The 23,628-nt window shown below is 39.7% G+C and overlaps 1 protein-coding gene across 1 annotated transcript in view; it reads left to right on the top strand.

Annotated features, from left to right (window-relative positions):
* The window catches only part of BAALC (BAALC binder of MAP3K1 and KLF4), a 93,318-nt gene extending 73,992 nt beyond the window's left edge, over positions 1-19,326 (top strand). The window contains exon 3 of the mRNA XM_089658289.1: positions 14,420-19,326. Within this exon, the coding sequence (XP_089514415.1) occupies positions 14,420-14,530 (111 nt within the window). The 3' untranslated portion in view covers positions 14,531-19,326. The remainder of the gene's footprint in view (positions 1-14,419) is intronic.
* The last annotated feature ends 4,302 nt before the right edge of the window (positions 19,327-23,628 follow it).

Here is a 23,628-nt window from a genome sequence, read left to right on the forward strand (position 1 = left end):
CGAGGCTCAGCCTACCAATTCCATCATTATCACTCCAGTCTTTGACTTTTCATGTGCATTTAATGCAAGCAGCTTTAAAGTCAAATTACCACCTGCCTGGAGTTTGCATGTTCTCCCTGTGCCTGCATGGATTTCCTCCGGGTACTCCAGTTTCCTCCCATACTCCAAAGGCATGCTGGTAGGTAATTGGATCCTATCTAAATTGGCCCTAGTATGTGTATGTATGAATGTGAGTTAGGGACCTTAGATTGTACACCCCTTGAGGGTTAGGGACTGATGTGAATGTACAATATATATGTAAAGCGCTGCGTAAATTGACAGAGCTATGTAAGTACCTGAAATAATAATAATAAATTAAATGCACCGTTTTACATCTGTAGAAGTCTGCAGTGTTTAGACTTCCCTGCATACATACTTTTCAGGAAATCTGGTGGTGAGATCTTAAGTGTTCCTATGCCTTCTTACCTGTCCTAGCTATTATTTGGGGAAGAAGAATGTTATTTACCCTAATAGGATTTAAATTGAGTTGGCGTTAAGAATGCACCATGTGGATTTGTATTTCATGCAGCAGATAGCATTAAGTGCTCCAAAGAGAAAATCTTGGTGGGAAGCCTTATGACATAATGACATTTCTGCAAAAGAGTTAAACCCTTACCTCATTCTTACAAATAAAGTTGCCCTGTTAGTTACAGCCAAGCCAAGAATTGTGTAAAGCCTAAATCTGAAGCCAGGAATGCTGAATGTATATATATATATACTCAAAACATTTAATGGACATCTTCCCTAACAACCAGAAAGCCTCAGAGACAAACTAGGGCTTCTCATGGAAGTTGTAAATCCATGAACAATCAATATTGTCAGTAAGAATACTTCATGGTAAACCTCTTTAAGGTGTACCCATTTTTGGAAGAAAGACAATAACTGTTTACTTTAAATTCTAGTATGAATGAACTCATGCATGTTCTCCCTGTGCCTGCGTGGGTTTCCTCCGGGTACTCCAGTTTCCTTCCACACTCCAAAGACATACTGGTAGGTGAATTGGCTCCCGTCTAAATTGGCCCTAGTATGTGTATGTATGAATGTGAGTTAGGGACCTTAGATTGTACGCTCCTTGAGGGTTAGGGACTGATGTGAGTGTACAATATACAGTATATGTAAAGCACCATGTAAATTGTAAATGTAAATCTTTTGCCATTTATACCTGAATAGCTACAGTAGCACATCCAGAGGGTGGTGATTAACCTGTTCCCATCCAATAGCAGAATGATGGCCGAGCAGGACTCTCGCCAAGTCATATGACGTCCTTCCTGGATCGCGCCACGCGTGTGCCTCTGTGGCTAGATCTGTCCCCGGTTATGTACCTTGGACACAGCCGATGACAGATCTGTGTACCGGCCTGTTGCCAGCACCATGTGACCTGCTGTGACCAATCACAGCAGGTCACATGACAATTGTAAACCATGGATGGCTTCCTTTCATGTCATCCATTGTATACAATTGTATCACTAGCTGTGATTGGTCACAGTGATCACATGTACAGACTAGGCCAATCACAGCCCAGCTGTGTCATGTGATTAGCTGTGGCCAATCACAGCTAATCACAACAAAAAAACCTGAATTCATCTATTTCATTCAATTAAATGCTTGCTTATAGCCAAGAAATTCTTTGCTATAAGCAATCATAATGTGTAAAAAAAAATACTGATCACTTCCCCAAAGTAGTACAGTGTTACCATGGCAACATTACTACTCTCGTCCCAGCATATTATGAAAAAATATCTTTAAAAAAATGCCTCTTACTAAATACCTCAGACCTTCTACTTTGCAAAAAAGGGTCATTTGGGGGATATTTGTACTGTCCTGACATTTTTGTGCCTCAAGTAATTAGATTGGCCGTCAGTACTTCAGCATGGATCAATTTTCAGATATATACCATAATTTGTGAAATCTATAACTTTCCTACAGACTAAATAAATACTGATTTGGGTTATTTTCAGCAAAGAAATGTAGCAGAATACATCTTGGCCAAAATTTATAAAGAACAATTATTTATTTGCAAAACCTTATAACAGAAACGAAGAAAAACATAGCCTTTTTTTTTAAATTAGCAAAAAATAAAAACCCCAGTGGTGATTAAATACGGGACAGACTAAAACATTTAATGTGAAAATGGCTTAATGTAGCTTAATGTAGCTAAATCTTAATCAATTGACTTGAAACTTTGCACAGCCCAAGTTCTCAACTTACCAAACATGTCGTAGAAGTTTCATAGATGTCAGCCTTCCACAAAGAAAATGGGGGACATTAAGCTTGTTTTTTGGGGAGCTTAAGGTAGCTTAACGTACAAAAAAGAGCTTAGATGTTGACCAATTTCCCCCAAACTTTATGCATTAGAAGACCCTATCTATGGCAACATATTCTGAAAATTGCAGGTCATTTGGTAAATCACACCAAAAGTTATTCACATTAAGCTATATTTTACAGTGCTAAAACATTTAATGTGAAGAGCTTAATGTAAAAAGAGCTTAACGTACCATAATGTGCCTAAACCTCAATCAATTGACTTGACACTTTGCACAGCCCAAGTTCTCAACATCCCAAACATGTCCTAGAAGTTTCATAGATTTCTGCCTTCCACAAAGAAAATGGGGGACATTAAGCTTGTTTTTTGAGGAGCTTAATGTAGCTTAACGTACAAAAAACAGCTTAGATGTTTACCAATCTCCCCCAAACTTCACACAGTAGAAGACTCTATCTATGGCAACATATTCTGAAAATTTCAGATCATTTGGTAAATCACACCAAACGTTATTCACATTAAGCTATATTTTACAGTGCTAAAACATTTAATGTGAACAGCTTAATGTAAAAAGAGCTTAACGTGTAATAAACTGTCTAAATCTTAATCAATTGACTTGAAACTTTGCACAGCCCAAGTTCTCAATGTCCCAAACATGTCCTAGAAGTGTCATAGATTTCAGCCTTCCACAAAGAAAATGGGGGACATTAAGCTTGTTTTTTGGGGAGCCTAATGTAGCTTAACGTACAAAAAAGAGCTTAGATGTTGACCAATCTCCCCCAAACTTCACACATTGGAAGACCCTCTCTATGGCAACATATTCTGAAAATTTCAGGTCATTTGGTAAATCACACCAAAAGTTATTCACATTAAGCTATATTTTACAGTGCTAAAACATTTAATGTGAAGAGCTTAATGTAAAAAGAGCTTAACGTACCATAATGTGCCTAAACCTCAATCAATTGACTTGAAACTTTACACAGCCCAAGTTCTCAACATCCCAAACAGGTCCTAGAAGTTTCATAGATTTCAGCCTTCCAGAAAGAAAATGGGGGACATTAAGCTTGTTTTTTGGGGGGCTTAATGTGGCTTAACGTCCAAAAAAGAGCTTAGATGTTTATCAATCTCCCCGAAACTTTACAAAATACAAGAATCTACATCACGGGTACTGAATTAAAATTCATGGAGGTCCAGTTTTTAATCCTTTTTTTCTGCAGAGTTCCGAATCTCATTTTTATTCTATGACTCAGGTCATTAACGTCACAGCCCCTTTTCAATTAATTGCCTCAGTCCCCCTTTTCCAATCACACCACTCTATATATCACAACTCCCTTTCACATCAGAGCCCCCAACATTACAGCCACACTTACATCACATCCCCTTGCAATCATAGACCCCTCCCTCACATCACAGTCACCTTTGCAATCACAACCCCCCACATAACAGCTCACCCCCTCTTGACATCACAGCCCTCCTCCTCACATCACAAACCCTTCATATCACAGCCCCCCTTTCACATTACAGCCACCCACATCACATCACAGCTCACCCATAATACAGCTCCCCCATCTTACATCACAGCCCGGCTTATCACAGCTCCCCCTCCCGCATCACAGCTTCCCCTTCTCACATCACAGCCCCCCATACCACTGCTTCTCCCTCTCACATTATTGCCCCACTCTCACAAAACTTTATATTACAGCACTCCCCCCATTCTCATCACAGCCCCTTATATCACAGCTCCCCATTCTCACATCACAGTCCCCTATATAACATCACAGCCCCCCATATCACAGCCCCCATATCACAGATTCTCCTTATCACATCACAGCTCCCCAAGTATTACAATTCCCCTCTCTCACAGCCACTCATATCAGAGCTCACCCCTCACAGCTTCCTCCTCTCACTTCCCAGCCCCCCATATCACAGCTCCCTCTCTGACATCACAGACCCCCCCATAATCTCCCCCTAGCTTAACTCAGTGTTGTGGAGGTCTGGGAGAGTGGCAAGTTAGACTCCTCTTCTGGGTGCGCACACCTGCTCCTGCCACTAGGCTCCGTGCCTCCTGCCCTCCTCCTTACTGTGGGTTCAGTGGTGGATGAGTGCATTGGGAGGAAGAGGTTGGGCATACTCCTTTACACCTTACTTTCCTCCAACCCACTCTGCTGTGACTTCAACAGCGGTGGCAGGTGAGTGAATGTGGGGGGAGGGGATTCAGGTTCTCCTTGCTGTGGGTTCAGTGGCGACAAGTGTATTCAGGGGGAGGGGTCGGGCAACTGCTGCTCCCCCTGTAGACCTTCCATTCCTTCCACCTGCTCTGCTGCGGTGGGCGGGTGCATGGGGGGTCCAGGTCCCCGTCCACCTTGCCATTTCTCCCACCCTCTGCAGGACAGTAATCCTTAACATCTGCAGTGGTGGGAGTAAATGAGTCCGCTCAGGCTGCTGGGTGGTGCGGCTGAGGTCCAGACTGAACTATCACTTGTGAAACCTGCTCTACATGTACCAACAAATTGTGAAAATTTCAGGTTGTTTCATAAAACATGCCAAAAGTTATTCATAGAGGGAGGAAGAGGGAGAGGGAGAGAGAAAGAAGGGGGGGGGGGGGCGAGACTCTCAATGCCACTACATATCAAGGCTTGACTGGCTCCAATTGCTCAGCTCACAGCACAGGAGACGAAGCAAAGTGATCACTAAAGCCCGTCAGCCTTTCCCGTACTCTCAGTTGTCAGTAAAGGCAGAGAAGGGCTGTTGGTGCAGAACAGCAGTGGAGGCAGAATTTTCACGGAGGATATTGCAGGTCTGCCAGTGTAGGATGTTCAGCTGCTTTCTCCAGCTGCTTGCTCTGCCCCCCCCCCCCACCCATCTCTAGTTACACTCTCTTGTTCCTCCAGCACAGAATGCCTCTGTCTCTCTATTCCTGGCTCCCCTAATCACTCACAGCTCTCAGACTCTTCCATAGTCATGGTAAGCAGGGCAGACAATGGAGGAGGTGGAGCAGCTCAATAGAATAAAGTTGGAGCCTCCTGGCTGTGAATTCTGTGGCTTTGCATATACATCACTGGTTGCTAGATACCAGGCGGTCCTAGCAACCAGTGATTTCACTGGGGGACATTGGGCAGCGGCTACCAGAACCAGAAAGCTGGTCTTCCGAAAGCTGGTCTTTGGATGGTACAGCAAACAGAGGATTTTGAGCCAGCTGTGATGCTGCCCCAATGTGCAGGCAGCATGGGTTACAGACTCCCTTGGATGCAGCCTTCAGAGCAGCCCAGGGGGGCTGTCATTCCTAGGACACCACCTCCATGGACGGTACATACCGGCGGTCTGTGTATCCTGGTCCGCCCACTGCAATAAGCAGGGATGGAAATACATCCCTGCTTGCTGGAGAACAGAACTACAGATGGGATGTACCAAGACCGGTGTCTGTGGGAATAGGAGGTATAGCAGTGATCGGTCTTACTAGAACAACTACTCAGATAACAAGAATATGGATTACATATTCAGGGAAGGCAGGAGATAAGCAACAAGAACATGTAAAAAAAGTTTTTGCCCAGGTTCTCCTTTAAATGTTAATAATCTTTAGTCTGTTTTACCAAACAACCTGAGATTTTTATAATATGTTGGCATAGATAGAGTCTTCTATTGTATACATTTTGAGGAAATTGGATAACATCCAAGCTCTCTTTTGTACTTTAAGCCACAATTAGTTCCCCTAAAAATAAGTACAGCACCCCCCTGACCCCCAGAGGCGTAGCGTGGACCCTCAAAGGCAGGGAAGGATGACATCTTGTTTTCGTGCAGATCCTAGGCCTGTGAAGGGATGTGCGATCAAAGAAAAGTTAGGCGCCAGTCAGTTTAAGTACATCTTTGAATTCTTTATTGGGGAACTCCATAACTGGGAGAGAGGACATAGGGTTTAGAACATTCATGTCAAAACTATATTAGAAAAGAACTTCAGACTCACCAGACCCTTTCAGTATTTCACAGTGCAGAATCAATAGGAGCACAAGCCGGCACTGGTTATTAGAGGAACAGCTAAATACGGATAGTCATGTGATCTTCAATAGGTCAGACAGACTTGCTCCTTAGGTACATTCTAGTACCAGGTACCTCCAGTAGCCATCCAACTTCTCTCATTCTCCTCCTCAATCAGCCTGTGAGGCCCCTTCTAGGCTTGAGGCCTAGTCAAACCTTTCCCGCACATAAGCATTACCTCCCCAGGCCAAGCCTGGAGGTAGACTGTACTAAGATTGAGCACATAGCAATTCTCATGAATATATACAGTGGATATAAAAAGTCGACATACCACTATTAAAAAAGTCAGGTTTCTGTGATGTAAGAAAATAAGAAGACAAAGAAAAATAATTTCAGAAAAATTTCTACCTTTAATGTGACCTATAAACTGTACAACTCAGTTGAAAAACATATTGAAATCTTTTTGGAGGAGGGAAGTAAAAATAAAAGACTAAAATAATATGGTTGCATAAGTGTGCTCCCCCTTAAACTAATACTTTGTTGAAGCACCTTTTCATGTTATTACATCACTCTGTCTTTTTGGGTATGAGTCTATCAGCATGACACATCTTGACTTTGCAATATTTGTCCGCTCTTCCTTGCAAAAACTCTTAAATTCTCTCAGATTGCGAAGGCATCTCCTGTGCACAGCCCTCTTCAGATCACCCCACAGATTTTCAATCAGATTCAGGTCTGGGCTCTGGCTGGGCCATTCTAAAACTTTAATCATCTTCTGGTGAAGCCATTCATTTGTTGATTTGGATGTATGCTTGGGTCGTTGTCATGCTGAAAGATGAAGTTCCTCTTCATGTTCAGCTTTCTAGCAGAAGCCTAAAGGTTTTGTGCCAATATTGACTGGTATTTGGAACTTGGAAGAATGCACTTCCCAAGCATGCACCACAAGCCAGAAATCCCCAGTGATTGGCTGGTGAGCTACAAACACACACTCATAATATTCCCCCATTGGCTGTCCCACGCTACGGCCACTACACAAGGTGGTAGGGTCTACACAAGTTTAATGTCACTCACTTGCTTTGTGGAAGTTCAAAATCTATGAAACTTCTATGAAAAGTTTGGGAAGTTGAGAACTTGGGATGTGCAAAGTTTCAAGTCAATTGATTGAGGTCAATTTTCAGAATTTGTTGCCATAGATAGGGTCTTCTAATGTGTGAAGTTTGGGGGGAGATTGATCAACATCTAAGCTCTTTTTTGTATGTTAAGCTACATTAAGCTCCCCAAAAAACAAGCTTAATGTCCCCCATTTTCTTTCTGGAAGGCTGAAATCTATGACACTTCTAGGACATGTTTGGGACATTGAGAACTTGGGCTGTGCTAAGTGTCAAGTCAATTGATTGAGGTTCAGGCACATTATGGTACGTTAAGCTCTTTTTACATTAAGCTCTTCACATTAAATGTTTTAGCACTGTAAAATATAGCTTAATGTGAATAACTTTTGGTGTGATTTACCAAATGACCTGCAATTTTCAGAATATGTTGACATAGATAGGGTCTTCTAATGTGTGAAGTTTGGGGGAGATTGATCAACATCTAAGCTCTTTTTTGTACGTTAAGCTACATTAAGCTCCCCAAAAAACAAGCTTAATGTCCCCCATTTTCTTTGTGGAAGGCTGAAATCTATGAAACTTCTAGGACATGTTTGGGACGTTGAGAACTTGGGCTGTGCAAAGTTTCAAGTCAATTGATTAAGATTTAGACAGTTTATTGCACGTTAAGCTACATTAAGCCATTTTCACATTAAATGTTTTAGTCTGTCCCATTAAATACCACCAAAAGAAAGCTCTAGTTGTGTAAACAAAATGATAGAAATTTAGTTTGGGTACAGCATTGCATGACCGCTCAATTGTCATTCAAAGTGTGAGAGTGCTGAAAGCTGAAAATTGGCCTGGGCAGGAATCTGAAAATTGGCCTGGCCTTTGAAGTGGTTAATGGCATGTCTTCTGAATGGTCTTAAGTTGTGGGCAGAGTACCCCAGGACTCTGTCCTGGGACCAATTCTGTTTAACTTGTTCATGATATAGAGGTTGGAATTAGGTTTGGTTCACACTGCTGTGACATAGTATCCAACCAATGAGACCCCAAGTTGGATGACATGTGAACTTCAATGTTTCCCTGAGGTAGCCATCTTAACTGATACTACGCAAGTCGGTCTGACATTAGAAAACGTTCCTGCACTACTTTGGTCTGACTTTGATACAAATTCAATGCCACAGAGTGTAAAAGTCACATTGAAGTCATATCAAAGTAAAACTCCAAAGTTGCACTGAAAGTAGTGCGAATTTAGAGTCGGGTTAGTGTGAACCGAGCCTTAATAGTTCAAACTCAGAGTTTGTTGATTATGCAAAGCTGAGCAACATAACAACTTCACAATAACATACAACAGCTTTACAAGAGGACCTAGATAAATGAGAGAGGTGGGCAACTAAATGGCAGATGAGGTTTGAATTAGAAAAATGTAAAGTAATGCACCTGGGAGCTGAAAATGTCAATGCAAGTTTCTTGCTATAGGGAGAACTTCTGGGGAAATCAAGGATGGAAAAAGGATCTGGAGGTCCTAGTAGAGGAAAGCAGAAAAAAATAGCATGCAATGCCAAGCTGCAGCAAGCAAGGCCAGTAGACTATTATCATGCATTAAAAATGTTATTTACTCAGGAGATAAAATTATAATTCTACCACTTTACAAAACTCTTGTTCGGCCACATCTTGAGTATGCTGTCTAGTTCTGGTCACCAGTACTTAGGAAGAGTGTCCTTAAAAGGGAGAGAATCCAAAAAATTGCAACAAAACTAATAAGGGGGCTGAGGACCTCATTTGTGAGGAATCACTCCAAACATTAAACCTATTCTCCTTGGAGAGATAATAAGAGGGGATTTATTCACAATATAAAAATCTGTAAATTGTGACTAGCATTGGGAGAAAAGTATTTAACCTAAGGTAATTAAAGAAGACATGCAGCCGCACAATGGAGTTAGACAAGAAGTGGTTCAATCTTAAACTGTAAGGGGTTCTTTACTGTTAGAGTGATAAGGATGTGGAACTCTAGATACTGGACTGTAGATATATTCAAACACTTTTAGACGTGTTTCTTGTTTCATTGTAACACAATGTACATGGGTATTGAACATGGTAGCAACACACACACACACTCGTTGAACTGGATAGATTGGTGTCTTTATTCAACCTTACCAATGATTTAACTATGCATCTGTTTTTGTGGGCTTCAATGGCCGTTTCTGGGGACATCCTTGGTTTTATTTGGATATTAATTATTTCACTGGGCAAGTGAATGTACAGAAGGCAGGAAATAGGCTGTGCAGAGATTAATGAAGAGACTAGAAGCCTAGAAATATAAAACCAAACAATTATGAATATGTGGTGTCAAAATCTCATAAATAATTACAAAAACAATGACATACTGTGATAAGCTCGAGTAATTAAAGTTCCAGTGCTGTCATTCTAACTGTTGCTTTCAGAAGAAACAAGATCATGAACAGAACACAATGAGAGGCGTTAGGGAAGACAGGTGATCCCTTATAGTGCAGGGTTTTGAAAAATTAGGAGGATATAGTACTTTAAAGAAAAGTTGCAATAAAATTACTCACACCTAGGGAGGTAAGCAACCATATGAATGGTGTGTACAACCTGAGATAGGCATTTGTGAAGAATGTGTCTCCATGCAGTGGATGCGAAGGCCTCATTCAATGTTCAGGAACACCCAATCCTCATTCCCTTCTGGGAAGATCAGCATAGACAGATAATACAGATAATAATTATTTAAAAAATCCCCATTAACTGGCAGAGGCACCCATAAGCGGATATAGTCTTCAAAGAGACAAAAATTTAGGAATCAGAGATCCAAAAAGCTGTAGTCTCTTTTTAAAAAGAAGCCAACACTGGTAACATACTTTGTGAAGAATGGTCACTTCTTCAGATACACAGTCTAGCATAAACTGTAGCAAAAACTGTGTAATTACAGATTGAATGTCAAATATAGGTGTATAGAAAAAAATATTACCTTATGAAAATAGTCTCAATTCAATAAATACAGCAAACATTCCTAGTAAATATGAAAAACATTCTAAAAAATAACATATTCTTGAAATAATATATCCCACAATACTATGCATACCTTAGAACTTTAGAATAAGGCAATGTATAAAAATCTGCTAATTATTTTTTTTATCATAGGAGAGCACATTTCTTAAAATCCACGATCCCTTCTGTAGTACAGATATCAGTACAATTTATAAATTACCAGTGTTTAACTCATACTCTCCTTTGATATGAACAAGAATATGAATTTATATTATTATGAGACCATATGTGTACCTTTACTTATCATATATTTTTTATGTATGCATCATTTGTTGGGATATTTTATGCTAATATGCTATTTTTAAAGATGTTTTAGACTTCCCAACAATGTTTTTATATACCGTATTCTTTGAATTGAGACCCTTTTCATAAGATAATTTTTTTTTATACTCTCATGTTTGAAGTTTGGTCAATAATTACCTGAAATTATACACATTATTTTAATTACCCCCTCTCATTACTGTCTTCTGTATCCTTTTATCTAGCTACAGAGTTTGTGCTCCACCATGTCTCTGAAAAAGTGACCATTCATCAGGAAACGTGTTAAATAAATAATCTTTTTAAAAGAAGCCTACACATTTTCTAATCAATAAATTCTACATCTTTGTCTTGTTGAAAACGACATCAATTTACAGGTGCATCAGCCATTTTATGGGCATTTTTTTTGACTATTGATATCTGAAAGCTGCGGTACAGCTATGGGATTTATTAAGGGCATTTGTGATTGTATACTTCATGTACAAACGCTGAGTTGTAGATATGTACTTCTGTAGAAAAAGGAACAGAGGTGCCTTAGTCACTTGAGCTCTGAAGAGACTCTCCAATACAAATGCCTCACTAGGTACAGTGAGTCAGAAGCAGAACATCAAGTAAGATGAAGAGTCGTGTTGAAGAGTGCCTTCAGAGTTCAATTTTCTCCATTGTTTTCTTTTATATACACCTACAGTACAGTAATTCATGTTGATGCATTAAAGAAAACCTGGAGACATGTATTCAAAACTATACAATGAACAGCAGGCATCTTCCAAATACCACCGTGCACCATCTTACTCTGGTATATTGTCCCTGCCACCCTGAAAGTTCAAGTACCAACCAGCTTCCTAGTCTCACTTTATCATTGGTCCATCACTGTGATAGGCAATCTTACTAGCCAAAAAAAAGGGAATAAAAATAGATCTTGAAGGTTCCGAAGCTCTACAAAATAAAAAAATATGCTCACATGTACAATTTAGAGGTCAAGTGCAGCCAAAATGTTCATTTAATAGAGTGGAAAAGAGAAACTTCTTTCAGGTTTTTGACTCCGACTTGAACCCAAAAAACTATTCTACAGCCCAGTTTACAATATTGAGAATTGCTAATGACCTTTAGAATCAGTACTGAATTGGGGAAGTATCACTGTAGAAATAATTAAATATAGCAAGTGTTAGTTTGGTATATTTAGTGTATAGAAATATACTAAAAAATACTGTATTTGTTGAATGTCACTAAACATAACAGACAGTAAGAATGATATGATAATCTATGATAAGCTCAATTACCAACTGCGTTCGTTGGAAAGTTAAAGTGGACTTTATCGCCTGACTATAAAAATCTATCTGAAAGTAGAAAATCAATACAAGAAAAGAAAAATGTGAAAATGCTTATCTTACTCACAAGCTTGCAGCCATTTTATTTAGGCACTGGTGAGATTGCTGGACCCCAACACAGGATCTCAGGAAAAATTAATATTCCAAATCTTGTGCAAAAATGCATTTCTATAGACTTTGATATCCTAAGCTTTCCAGTTTCCAAGGATCTCTGCTTGTGATGTCACCCTTATGTAGGTTTTCATGCTGCAAGCTGAGTATAAAGGTAAATATGCTTTACTGTCTTCTTCCAATTTGAATTTTTTATATTACTTTCAGTTTTTTATTCAGAGGGTACAGGGTAAGTGGACTGTACCATGTATGGTCAGTTTTAAATCTCATATTAATTTCTTATGAATGGTTATTATTTATTATTATTACAGGCACTTATCTAGTGCCATCAATTTACATGGTGCTTTACATATACTGTATATTGTACACTCACATCAGTCAATGCCCTCAAGGGGCCTACAGTCTAAGGTCCCTAACTCACATTTGTACAGCCAATTAGCCTACCAGTATGTCTTTGAAGTGTGAGAGGAAACTGGTTAGAACTCCATAATAAATTTCTCAGGTCTGAATAATTGTTGTGGTAATATGAGAGGATTCCACTTTTCTTGCTGATTTCTTAGTGTATTCTATATTATGTAGAATGAAACAAATGCCTCTGATGTAACAATGGGACCCCAAAGAGATCAATATTAGAGTAAAATGGAGATTTTTTTTACTTGTAGTCTTGAAGAGATGTAAGAGACAAGTGGATGGCTCAGTTTACCACTTTTCCATATATAACCTAAATTGTTCAGGTGGTTTGAACCTTTAAAACCACATTATTCATATTGTAAATGTATTCAATAACTCTAAAAATTCTAGCTTACTTTTAAGATTAATTCCAGGCAGATATAAAAGGTACATATTAGTCTTGCTTTATAATCCTTAATACATCATTAAATATATTTTTCTAAATGCAAACAATGTAATTTGACTTGATATCAGTGTATATTATGTCATGTACAGCAGCCCGCAGACTGATAGAGGGAGCAACACTAGGTGCCTGTCAGGTGTGCTACATGCTAATGTGCTGACCAGGAACAAGCTGATAGGTGAAGAATGCCTATAAACAGAGAGATGACCTCATTTGTCTACTGCTGTACCTTCATCAGCCACTCAAAAGGCTGGGGGCAGAGTGATATCAGCAGTGTATTTATAGAAAAAAGATGGGAATTTTAGGGTGCAATATTCCGGCATGGACCAAAACGTAAAATACAAAAACAGCAATTTATTCAGTATAAATGTTAAAAATAATATATATATATATATAAAAAAGAACATGCATTGGGAGTGTTTTCTTCCCCAATGTTGATGTTTTAAGAGCAGATTAGAAGAATTCCATATTCCCTGTATTATTTGGAGGCTGTTCTGAAAACTCTTTTTTGTTTGGCTATCCTTTTCTATATAGTATTCCAAGCTTCCCCAGGGTATAGGCATTGGTGGCGCTAGATTTGGGCCCCTCTCCACAGTTTATAACTCCTCCAAGTGGGCACATTGGTGCCATGAACCTATAGGTGCTTGTCCCCTTTCTGGGGGCTCTCTCTCTCAAACTGACATGATGCTATCCCTTACATGCTTATTAGCCCACTAAAACCTCTCCTGATGAAGCTTTACTGTGAAACACATTGAGAATTCACATCTGGATCAATATGTTATATCTACCAGTTAGCTATACTCATTTATGTTGTAAGGCTCATTCATGAGCAACTGGTGGCTGTAATATGGTGTCTGATACATGTTATGCTGGCTCTGACACAGTAATGTCCTTTTTATATTATTTTTAACATTTATACTGAATAAAATGCTGTTTTTATATTTTAAGCATGGTCCATTCCTGAGTATTGCACCTTAAAAATTCCATCTTTTGCTTAGTTTTTTCTTCATGTACTTGTGGGGATGTGGTGCAGGGTATAGCCCTTGAGAATCTATTTAGTCAGCAGTGTATTTCCTAATTTTAAAAGGAAGTGGTATCACCCTCTTTGCTGTGCATTGTGGCAGGACTGTAGACAAAACTAAGAATCCTTTGGCAGGTACAAGACAGCTCCCATATATGCATTTCATCTGTGTGTTTAACGTTAACAATGATAAGTGCTTCTGTATCATTTCTGAACTATACATTACCAGTCCAGGTTTTTTTTATACATCTGCTCAATATAAGTGACCAGTTGAAGCCAATCCCCCCAAACTGCAAGGCCTACAATGCTAACCACTAAGCCAGCATTCTGCTCATGTGCTGAACTGCATCTGCAGCTTTTTTTCTATATAATGCATCAATTATCTTACTGTCTGGCTCATTATGAACTCATGTTTTATTTCTGCAGGCCAAAAGAGACAGCAAACGGATCCCTAAGAAAGAAGTGACAATCAACTTATCAAAAAACATAAGGCAGATGGATGCGGACGGGCGCATTACAGAAAACTGCGTCAATTAGTGCCGATCAGAGGAACCCAAGAGGGACACTTTAGGAATTGTTTGAGCACTTTTATTACAGAGCTAAAGGCCATTGGGAGAACAGAATATTCAGAGAATTAACTAATTATTTTACAGAGGTGTTGTTGGCTCTTTTGCAAGTAGATATACGGAGTGGCTGTTAAAAAGGAAAATAAAATGGTGGGCCTTGAAGGAAAGGCGTTCGGCAGCAATGGGAAGATGGGATTATGGCGCACTATGGCTACAATCACAGACAAACTGAGGCACACTGCCTATTAATAGGCTATTATAGATATTTCTAATCTAGAGCATACTTCAGTGAGTAAAGGAGTGATGCTCAGAATTATGCTATCAGTATGAAGAACATAAAGCATCTGAGACTTCTTCCTTTAATACATCTTATTTATATATTCTGCTTTACTGTGTCTTATAAGGAAACAATTGCCTGAAAACCAAAAGAGCAGTGCAAGCTTTATATTTTTACTATATTTATTTTTTGTTGCCCTTTTTGTTTCAGGAGTTAATAGGAGAGCTTGGTATTGTGATTTGACTACTCCTATCAGTTGCTGTGTATTTTTCAATGGCTTGGATTCTGCATGCAATTAATGACAACTTTGGATCTTTAGATCTTAGCCAAAATTTTTTTGCATACAGGGAACATCTTCTATCTGTGACTCCCAAACCTTCATGTACGTTTAAGAAGTTTAATCATTAGAGAAGGTTGGGCAAAGAGTAACGTAGAGGTCACTCAGGTTAGACCTGTCTAGACATGTTTTGCATTAACAATCAAAGCCAACATCAATTGTTCACAACTCTTGTCTGCAGGAACCAATATTATAAATTATTATGTTTCATTTCCTCCATGGGGATTCAATGAGAGTTTATTTTTAATAATTTATCTGTTGGGATTATTAAAGTATTCTTAATCTGAATCTACAAAGTCAGTTTATGGCTAAATTTATTGTTCTACCACCTATTCTTATTCATAATGATTTAGGCTGGCCATACATGGATTGAAATTCATCTGGTTCAGCAGAGACCAGCCAAATTTCAATCCATGTGTGGGAACCCTGGTTGTACACAAGTGGATCTATCAATCGACTTGTGTACAACCAGCCTGTTGGGTTTTTCCCGAATGATTTGTGCTGCTGGCTATAGCTGGCAACGCTGATCATTGTGTTCTGCCAGAGGGGAAGGCTTACTGCCAGCAAAGCACAATAGTGCTGTGGGAGGGGTTCCCCCATCAACACTGACTGTGCTGATCTATGGCCTGCTTAAGTCTCCGCCTATATTTAATTCCTTTTGATACATTGCCTGTCGTGCAGGTACATCTTTAATTAAACTACCACTTACCCTTTCCTCTCAGCCCTCCCAAGCTAAACTGAACAACACCCCCTACCCCAGTTATTTCTTGACCCCTTAACCCCTTAGTGTGAGTGTAGTCTCCTCAGTTGTTTATTTTCTCTCTGGTGAAATTCTCTGCATCGTTGGCCACACTTGTGCAGATCCTCTATATATTGTACCACAGAGCTGTAATCTAAAGCCTACCTCCACATTTGATGTCCCTTTAAACAGATCCTTTGGGATAAGCTGGCCTGAACAAACTATATACTGCCCTATCAGTTACACTTGCTATGTTAACTGTATGTAGCCTCAGCTACATACTGTATACAGGGATGTATTCCGGGAGTGGGATGGACACTTCCTGTACCACTTCTGGAACAAAATAATCAAAGTAATTAATGTAGAAGGATATGTATCTGGATATCAAAGAGCAAGGAAGGAAGATCCATATTGATGATAGCCATAATGGTGCAGTTTCATGTTTCTTATACAATCATTTTCTTTGTATCTGCCACAATATGGGAATTTAGTTCAGTGTAACTTTATCCATCGCCTTGGATGTCCAAATCAGTTGCAGTATAGAAGAGTCAAGAAGAGCTGTTGGCTGGTTTGATCTAAAGTCAGCTTAAACCCTAACTTCATGTTTAATGTCCCTTTAAATTGTTTGTTTGCCCAAGCTGGCCCAAACAAACTATTTACTATACTAACAGGTGCGCTTGCTGGGTGCATTGTATTAACTGTATGTAGCCTAGGTTTCAGCTCTGTGTTCCAGCAGTGAGGTGGGGTGTTCCCCTTCCAAAACAAAATAGAGTTTGACTGAGCACTGCTCAGCCATTCATGGGAAGCTTTGTATTCCCGTGAATGGCTGAGCAGTGCTCAGTCCTACTCTCTTTTGTTCCAGGAGTGGGATGGGAAGTCTCCATTGCACTGCTGGACCACAGAGCTGTATACTGTATGTAGCTGAGGCTACGTAAATTTAATACTGTGTGCGCATCAAGCTCACATGTTAGTGCAGTAAATTTGTTTAGACCAGCTTGGCCCAAAAAAAAACACTGAAAGACATTTAACATGGAGTAAGGCTTTAAACTGACCTTAGATCAAGCAAGACAACAGTTCTTCTTGACTGCAGCTGATTTGGACATCCAAAGCAATGGATAAACTTACACTTCATTTGACTCCTATATTGTGGCAGATACAAAGAAAATGATTGTACAGAAAATGCGGTACATAACTGCACCGTTGTGGCATTCATCCATATGGATCTTCCGTTCTTGCTGTTTGATATCCAGGCACACATATTTCTACTGTAATTACTTTGGTTATCATATATACTGGGCAATTATCTATACCTTTTAGGCACATCTTTAGTCACGGTACAGAGTGGGGATGTCCAGACATGGCTCCTTAATCAAGCACTGGAAGGGTTTGTGGTCATACACCAAGAATTTTCAACATTTCACCAAATCTTTGTGGTTGCCAAACAATTACCTTTTTTCATAAAAAGAAAATGGTCCTGCATCTCTAGATTAACTACATCTAATATATAAATTGTGGTTGATCCTGTGGTGGCATGATCTAGAGAAACTTGTGTAGGTCCCCGACTGACAGCATAAATGTACATCTGGCTATACCTCTTTAACACTGTGATTCCAGATGCACAGTTTCTGGGCTAACAGAGTTGATGTAATACCAGTCATAGACTGAGTTTTACTCTATGAACAGTGCACTAGCTACTGAAAAAGCTGATGCGAGTGGACAGGACATTGCCTTTCACTGCACATAGAAGGAGCACTTCCTGTACAGTTCAATGAGTCCTGCAAACAGCATCAGATCAGCAAGTGCATAGCTAGAAAACCATGTACTTCAGCCTTAAACAAAAAAGATATATAGAAAAGTGAAAATAGAAACAACCTTTAACCCCCTAATATTTTGCTAAGGCCATGGCACATCTGCAATCCATGTTAACCATCTTATTGCTGGTGGGTTGTCACTAGTTATAGGATTGCTAAAAAGTGCAGAACAAATGCTTGCTTCCATGGTGTCATTCCTGCGCTAACCAAATGAGCAAAGTATCAGTCCCTCATTGACATAAACACAGTAGAATGTCATTGGTCATTGGTTTATTGAAAGCGGGTGGGTATTTCTCTGCCCTTTAAAGCAAGCAAGTTGCTGGCAAATTGTCATTAGTAACTGTATCGCAAGTAAGACTTGGTCCTTACGCCCAAGTCTGGGTGACTCTTCCACTGCTCTGGTCCTAAAAGCTGAACTTCAGGCAGGTATACTGTAGAAACACCAATTAATGCCGTTATATATTCATTGAAATCAGTAAATGTATTTTGAAAAGCAACTAATGTGCAATTTATCTTGATATAAGCCGCTTGTAATCCACATTACAGATCCACTGATTCTGGGACAGTCAGTACTGCGAACCAGTTAGTGTTTAATACAATGCATGTGTGCTGACAGGAGGAGAAGGTGAGCAGCATGACCATGACTTATCTCTGTGCTGCTGCTCCTGCACTATCCAGTCAGTAGGCCCTGGGGTATGCTGTGCTCCTCCTGCTGCATTTAGGGTTGATGATCTGGCTGTGTTATCTATCAGGGATATCTGTATCACAGGTTGGCTGAACCGTCAGTACATTTAGGCCTCATTCACACAGGTGAACTACAGCATACACCCAGGCAAGGGATGAGTTTACCTGCATGGGGATGCACTGAACACCTGTGCAGCCCCGAGTAAGTAAACGCAGCCCTCGCTTGGATGTACGCTGTAGTATACCTGTGTGTACGAGGCCATACGTATCTGATTTCACTTGTACCAAATTGCATTGTAACTATAATGTTTGCCTTTTGTAAAGTGCTGCACAACTGTTGGCACTATAAAAATCCTGTATTATAATAAAAATTTCAAATCTGTGCTGGCACTTACCTGGAGTTTAGCTTTAAATGTCTTTTCTTGACAAACCACAGAAAGTCTAAATATAATTTGCTCCGCTCTATGACCTCTCTTTAGTCAGCAGTTGAAGAACTAAAACCTTTAATATGGCAAGTCAGCAGGACATTTCTAGACTTTTAGTTGCCCAGCCTGAGGGTAACAGGTTTTCCCATGTCTACTATAAGCCCCATCTTGCACTTAAGGGGTTAAATAACTCTTCTGAAGGGCTATTGTATTGTCAGGATGCATATCAACCAAGGCTGTGAAACATTACCTTTGTATCACTCTTTCATCCTTCCTGTGATTGCCATTGTGTTGGATGTGTCCTTGCTTTCTTTTCCTTGAATCCATGAATTCATCTACTAGACTCTATACATACAGCTTCACCCATGTATATAACAGGGCTATGAGTCAGGTCATGAGTCGCTGTGGTCTGTATCTTTCTTTCCAGGATTCATTTCTTCTTATCCAATGCTTTTATTATATTTTAATAAACTTTCTCTCTGTTTGGAAAAGTAGTTTCAGTCTTGCAATTTATCTGTGTTCTCCTAATGTGTTTTTTTCTTAAAGGTCTTTAAAAAATATTTTTTTTTTCACTTATTTAATAACTGTATTTTCAGCAGGAATTGATAAAAAATTGAGCTGTGTTTGGCTAGCATACCACATTGCTTAGTTAAAAAAATAAAAAACTAGATGCCCCTTTCACTCAATTAAATCTGTGATCACGTTTTTCTGTGTACCAGAGATGGGGTCCATGTCACTGCCTGCATGACTTGGGTACTCACTATTGGCTGTCCAGTGGCAGTGTTCTCTCAGGATCCAAGAGAGGAGTTTCATTGATGATGTTAGCAAAAGGGGACACCTGTATTACTAGTCAATTGATCTCCCACATTTGAAAATGATTCAGCGGAGGGACATGGAAGGTGGATTAAGGTGAGTAAGCATTACTTCACAAGGTATTAAAAACAAACAAAGGAGGGGTGAGAAGGAGTGGGAGATGAAGTCACAGATCCTACCATTGTATCACGATCTCAAGTCAGGCTTGGAGACCAGTAGCTATAGCAGTAGCGAGGCTCCCACCAACCAGATGTATAAGTACAGCTGCAGGTCACCCTGGTGGATGACAGAGGCTCTCCTGAGATGCGGAGTCTAAGTACTAACTGGTGTTCACCAGAGCTCCTGATGATGGAGATGGGTTTCACTGCTTGTTAGTACCAGGTCGTGATCCTCAGGATCGTCCTACGAGGGGGTGAGCAAGCCAGGGCCCAGTAGCAGACATTGCAGGTAGGGAAAAGCAGAAGCATAGTCAGTAAACAAGGCAAAGGTCGGTAAGAAGTGGTTGCAGGTTGCGATCACGCAGAAGCATAGCCAAGCTGTGGTAACTAGTGGTAGCGAAGATATGGACGGCAGCAGGAATGACCAAAGTGAAATATTGGCTGAAAAGAGCACAATAATCTGGCAAACAGGAAGTGCAGAGACATGGCTTAAACCGGGAAGTTCATGGGAGGAGCAAAGAGTTCAAGGTTGACCAAAAAGCAAGAGACTAGGCAAGACAGTCAAAACAATGAGACAGGTAGCTGTCCAGCATTTCAGGTGGCTCAGCAAGAAGCATTACTGCCAGACACAGCAGAGGACTGGGGTTTAAATCCAGGCCCTGACACACTGCCACCAGAATGTGATGTATTACAATCTCATCTGTACCCTGCATAGAGATTTGTCAGCTCATAGGACAAATCTAAACACCAGCAGAATGAGAGAGATCATCACTGGGGTTGGCTAACTCTGCAATTAACCCTTTCACATACATACAGTAGCTGCCACTATATGTTTTATTGGAAGCATGCTCCTTTCACAGCATCTGTTGTAGCAATTCTGAACTTTAAGAAATGTCTGTGACACTTCCCTCTACACCCAGACAGGAATGTACAGAGTTTAAATTATGATAGCTTTCTTCAAAGAGGCAAGAATTATTTAATTTCCTATTTAGCGCAATTAGAGACTCAGCTTCACAATTATTATTGTTTTAATGAAAAGGTGCAAGAATATTTACAGAAAAAGAATATTACAAAACAGACAATAACAGCAGTGAAACAAACAGGATTAAAATGAAAGTTTTCCTTAATTGTGGTTATTGTGCAAAGTCCAATTTAATTCAAAGTACGTTGTAGGTTTGATCTTAACAGAGTCACTGGCTCTATCATAAATAAGTCTTCCAGTATCATTAGCTGTTTCTATGTCAAACGAGAGCTCCAGCTGCCAAGAGCAGCATCTTTTTGTAGACCCTAGTGTGGGTGTTGCTGAGTGTGAAGTTGGGGAGCTGAAGTGTTTTATTATACTTCAGGAGACACTCCCTTAATGCTAGTTATGCTAACTATTTCTATATTTATAAGTGCCATGATTTTACAATTTGACAACCAACATATAATTGAACCAAATGAAATTATGATTTGATAAAGATCAAACATGACACAAATTGGGTGCATACTGTATATCTTTTAGGACATAAACTATGACCAGTTCACCTGCTGCACACTATAGCATAGGTATGTTTGATATTAAACTGGTTGATATTCTCTTACACATGAGTGTAGCCATGTGTGACTAGATTTGAGCTCAGGGTATGGTGTAAAAGGATACCCTGCTAATGGGATTTAATGGCTTTGCTGTATTAAGAGGTTTTCCAATCTCTGCATACTGTTTAGGATACTGCTAGTTTTGATCTATTTGAATGGGATTCTCTGTTTATGATAGTTGTGTCTTAGGCTGAACTGTGTTCTGGAGCCAATACTTTGTAGAACCACCTTTTCCCTGAAATTCCAGCTGCAAGTCTTTTTGGGGATGTCTCTACCAGCTTTGCACATCTAGAGAGTGACATTTTTGGCCATTCTTCTTTGCAAAATAGCTCAAGCTCTGTCAGATTGGATGGAGAGCATCTGTGAACAACAATTGTCAAGTCTTGCCACAGATTCTCAATTTGATTTAGGTCTGGACTTTGACTGAATATGCTTTGATCTAAACCATTCCATTGTATAGATCTGGGGTCGTTGTCCTGCTGGACAGTGAACCTCCGTCTCTTTTGCAGACTCTAACAGGTTTTCTTCTAAGATTGCCCTGTATTTGCCTCCATCCATCTTCCCATCAACTCTGACCAGCTTCCCTGTCCCTGCTGAAGAAAAGCATCCCCAAAACATGACGCTGCCACCACCACGTTTCACGGTGGGGATGGTGTGCTCAGGGTGATGTGCAGTGTTATTTTTCTGCCACACATAGCATTTTGCTTTTAGGCCAAAAATTTCAATTTTGTTCTCCTCTGACCAGAGCACCTTCTTTCACATGTTTGCTGTGTCCCCCACATGGATTCTCGCAAACTGCAAATGGGACTTCTTATGGCTTTCTTTTAACAATGGCTTTCTTCTTGCCACTCTTTCATAAATGCCAGATTTGTGGAATACACAACTGATAGTTGTCTTGTGGACAGATTCTCCCACTTGAGCTGTGGATCTCTGCAGCTCCTCCAGAGGTACCATTGGCCTCTTGGCTGCTTCTCTGATTAATGCTCTCCTTACCCGGCCTGTCAGTTTAGGTTGAAAGCTATGTCTTGGTAGGTTTGCAGTTGTGCCATACTCTTTCCATTTTCGGATGATGGATTGAACAGTGCTTCATGAGATGTTCAAAGCTTGGGATATTTGTTTATAACCTAACCCTACTTTATACTTCTCCACAACTTTATCCCTGACCTGTTTGATGTGTTTCTTGGCCTTCATGATGCTGTTTGTTCACTAATGTTCTCTATCAAACCTCTGAGGGTTTCACAGAACAGCTGTATTTATACTGAAATTAAATTACACACAGGTGGACTCTATTTACTAATTAGGTGACTTCTGAAGGCAATTGGTTCCACTAGATTTTAGTTAGGGGTATCAGAGTAAAAGGGGCTGAATACAAATGCACACCATACTTTTCAGATATTTATTTGTAAAAAAAATGTTTAAAACCATTTATCATTTTCCTTCCACTTAACAATTATGTGCCACATTGTGTTGGTCTATTACATAAAATACCAATAAAATACATTTACAATTTTGGTTGTAACATGACAAAATGTTACATTTCAAGGCACTGTACTTAACAGTGCTGAGTTTGAATGCAAAAGGCAATATTCTGCAGTTTCTCTTCCACTGTCGGATTAAATGTAATAAAAATACATCAAAAACTAAAGTAAATTACGTGTATAAAGTGTGTACATGAGTGTGTGACTGTGCCACTGCAAGCATAAGTTCAGCATTTTGCCCTATATTGCTCATTATGATAATACATCCTATAGGAACACATTAACTACTTTATAAAACACAATAACGTCAGGCATCGTAAACAAGTTCAGCTGGGTAATTTTTTTCATGTGTTCTTCTAGAGGCAATTGAGTTATGACTGTAGGAACATTTCGCACTAAGCATCTTTGTCTTTGCCTTGCATGAGTCAGGTTTGCGGGGAGCTATTTTTATTATTTTCAGCAAGTTCTGTTGTGTAGCCGTATTCGTGTGGCCCCAATACTACCAATGTAATTTAAACCTGTGGAAATAAAAGATGAGTCACCAAGAAATGTGTTCATAATTATTTTTTTTTGTTTTTCAGAATTTGATCTTTGCTAGAAGTGGTTTTAAGAGATACTAAAGCTATTCAAAAACCTATGGGGGTGATCAGATGTGCGATCACAATGCAGCTGCCTTACAGCTATTTATAAAATTCTGAGATATTCTCATTGTTCAGTGCCATCTTAAAGCAAAACTAAACTGTACAGTATCTGAGCACCACAAACTCAA

Source organism: Staurois parvus, unplaced genomic scaffold (assembly GCF_062004578.1).
Source record: "Staurois parvus isolate SC_StPar_1 unplaced genomic scaffold, SC_StPar_1.0 ptg001062l, whole genome shotgun sequence".
Taxonomy (NCBI): domain Eukaryota; kingdom Metazoa; phylum Chordata; class Amphibia; order Anura; family Ranidae; genus Staurois; species Staurois parvus.